Source organism: Triticum dicoccoides, chromosome 5B, assembly GCF_002162155.2.
Source record: "Triticum dicoccoides isolate Atlit2015 ecotype Zavitan chromosome 5B, WEW_v2.0, whole genome shotgun sequence".
Classification (NCBI taxonomy): domain Eukaryota; kingdom Viridiplantae; phylum Streptophyta; class Magnoliopsida; order Poales; family Poaceae; genus Triticum; species Triticum dicoccoides.
The window spans coordinates 40,195,190-40,198,693 of NC_041389.1; the positions used below are offsets into that span (position 1 = coordinate 40,195,190).

The window sequence follows — 3,504 nt, forward strand, 5'->3', positions numbered from 1 at the left end:
ACTAAGCATATACAATGACACAGTTAAAAAAAAAAAAAAACATTACTCTAGGGTAGAATGACTTAAAGGCATTAATATATCACCTAAAAGAAAAGGGAAATGAAGAACAAACTCCAAGGAAACGATGAAAAAGAATTGCTAGAGATTTCATAGAACTTGCGCTGTTCAATGATATACAAAAAAATAATCATCTAGTAGTATAATTTTCAGATGATTTTGCATATACATTGCATAGAACTGGTATATATATTCAGATACACGGAGTATGACTGACACGATAAACAAATTCAGATGGCCGACCAATAGAAAAGCGAAATGTAAACACCGTTTGGCAGGACTGACAGGTCGTCCATGTTTGGTTAACACACCCTCCTGTGGTGTTCAGGATCCGTGTCAATTTTCCATTGCAGTAAATACAGGTTCATCGCTCAATACAAAAATAGTTCCTAAAAAAGTAGGGAAACGATCCCATTCAACCGGTTGATTTCCACCCCTCCGTCAGCCGTCTTTGATATCCGCCACATGCCCTGGTGGTCCCGTCCCACCCACTCCTCAAGTCCCAACTTTATCCATCCTCTTTACCGAGAATTTTCATCCTCATCTCTTCCTCTCCCTGTCTCTCGTGTACCCGCTGCCCCCGCACTCAACCAAAGACCCTGCCCCATCAGTTGTCTACCATGGTTGCTGATGCTTGCTGCAACTCCAGTTCACGTGCTCCCAGCCTGGCGCTTCCGCTTCTGCATCTATCGTTGCTTTAAGCGCAGTTGAGAAGCACAACAGCGGGCCCTCCTCCCACTCCGCCATTGTTGCAACATCCGCCAGTGCATCGCAGCTTCGCCGGAGCCGTTCCTGAAACTGAGCTATTGTTTCTGAAACAGAGCTATTGTTTTTTCACGCAGGTGTTCATGATTCAGAGTGAAACAGAGCTAGTGTTTCAGAAACAAGGGCTGGTTGAAGATTGTTGATTGGATTTGCTAGATGGAGCTTCAGGTAACAAGAGCATTGTTGCAGGAAAACATAGAAGACCGGATCTTGTAACAAGAGCATTGTTGCAGGAAATGCTCTTGTTGTGAAACTGCTAATGTTTTTGCAATAGAACGGTTATTGCAGGAAATAACTAATGAACATGTGGCATACGGACAGTAGATCGGGCGGCTATCAGGTCGGGTATCCAGCGGTTGTCGAGGCGACGGATAAAATAAGAAAATCAGTCGAGACGCGTAGCGTCGCCTAAGAAAGTACTCCGAAGGAAGAATCCGTCGCGTGGGGAGGTTCGAGAAAACTCCATGCAACGCGGCAGCCAACCATCGGGCTAGCCATGGCCTTGCCATCTGCAACCTCAGCAAAACCCAGTCACTAGCGCTCCACGTACGCCCCCGTCCCGCCACGCGTCTCCGGCGCAGAGCCACTATATAGCCTGATGACGGCCATGGCTCCATCACCAACAGCAGAGAGCTACAACGAACACGCCCGAGCAAGCAATCAGCCACCAAAAATCGATCGGAGAAACAGAAGAGACTTGAGCTCTTGAGCAGCAAGCAGAGCAGCGATGGCGTTGGTGCCTGGGTGCGTGCAGTGCGGGACGCGGAGCAACCCGTGCCGGTGCAAGGTCGTCGGGCCGACGCTGGGGTTCGTGGCCTTCCTGGTGACGGGGGTGGTGGAGTGGCCGCTGGGCGCGGCGGTGTACCTGTTCCGCCATCGCAAGGGACGCCGCATCATGGGACACCCCGCCAGGGTCGTCTACCCGCGCGTCACCACGGCCATCCCCATCTAATCCTGATCCTAATTTCATATACCAGTAACCTGGTCCGTCAGCTTGTGTTCATTGCTGTGATTCAATAAAAGGGCGGGGTGTCGGTGTGTGCTTGTGTTGTAATAAACTTGTAATCTAAGTCATTATTGGCCGTATATTTTCGTTTTGCTGTGTGTCAGTGCCCGGCGATAAACTTGTAATAAACTTGTAATAAACTTGTAACCTATAGACGAAAAGAAAATATTATTAAATTAAAAAAATTCTAGGCGCCCATGTTGTACAACGCGAGACGCTAAATTGCCGGTGCTAATTGAACGCTAATTAAGCTGGCCATGCGCCTCATGCGGGAGAGAAAGGAGCGAAGCGCCTGATGCGTCCCTTTGCGTCGACGCAGCGCCAGGCGATAGGATTTGACGGCATCAACCGTCGATCGACCAGGAATTCGATAGGAAAGGGATCCTGGCGCCTCTCCAAGCACCGCGCGTTGGAGATGCCCTTATGTTCTTATGTTTGTTTATTTACGGAGGGAGTATATGTTTAGTAGAACATGGGCCATTCATGTTTAATATGATAACTTTCACGGAAGGTGGTCATTCATGTTTAATGATAATTGAAAGTCTAGATTTGAGAAAGATTGACCTCACTGGTAGGCAAGAGCCAACTTTTTGCCGCTTCCTACTTTCGAGAAATTGGAGAGGGTTCTCGCTAGTGTTGAGTGGGAACAAAAATTTCCGCTGGTTTCGGTTCAGGCTTTACAGAGGGCCACCTCTGACCATACCCCACTTCTGGTTGACTCCGGGGAAGCGACCCACGTGGGAAACAAAAATACTTTTGTTAGATTATATTGATGGGATTATGCAATTGCTAATCGGATCTCATCTAATACACATGAACACTACTCGATTCGATGCGGAAATTAGTGGACAATAGTGTGTTTATACCTCCATTTGGAGAGGCCATCTTGGTGGAGGAAGTGGAGTCTGATGACGAACTGCAGCAGCGTAGTAGATCACTCTGGCACCTCGCCGGAGTAAGGAGAGGCCTTCACGTCAACGTCCAGCGCACTCCCGATTGGATTTGGAGTGAATTTCGGAGGGCACTGTTATCCTAAACGATACGACAATCAATTAGGTGCATGGATGCCCTCCTTTATATATAGCGTTGTATATGACGTGGGACCTAACCATAATCTTATTAGCCCCCCAATCACAGGCGCAAATTGCTAATTATCGTTAATTAGTGTTAATCCCATAATTAACTATTGGGCCCACTTTAACTTATGGTAATTAACATTAACCATTTAATCACTTAATTTTCCCACATTCTCCCACTTGATTGAATGGTTAATGTCATTAGTCCATACTTCAACAAAGGCATCACACCAAGATAATGTATTCGCAGCAATAGTATAATCATTACTAGAACCCCAAAATCTATAGGGTAAGACTTCATTTTGGAATGGATAATTATTTATAGTTGGGAGTCTGTATGGGGCATGCATCCATACTCCCTACTTATGGTCCTAATAGTTTGTTTCTTTATTAATCATTATGTGCACGTAGTAAGTGAAACAAACTTCCTTATTCCAAGTTCAAATATTGAGATCTCATCATTTAGGTACCCCAATACTTATAGGCTTTCCATTAGACCCATGCTAGCAATATGTTCTTGAAAGAGATTTGGTGGCAAGCCTTTAGTCAGGGGATCAGCAATCATCAATTTAGTACTTATATGCTGAGTTTTAATTGTTT

The 3,504-nt window shown here is 45.8% G+C and overlaps 1 protein-coding gene across 1 annotated transcript; it reads left to right on the top strand.

The window, feature by feature from the left end:
• The first annotated feature begins 1,549 nt into the window (after positions 1-1,549).
• LOC119306195 lies at positions 1,550-1,774 on the top strand. Its single transcript, XM_037582488.1, has one exon. The coding sequence runs from the start codon at positions 1,550-1,552 to the stop codon at positions 1,772-1,774; it is 225 nt and encodes a 74-aa protein (XP_037438385.1).
• Positions 1,775-3,504: the final 1,730 nt, after the last annotated feature.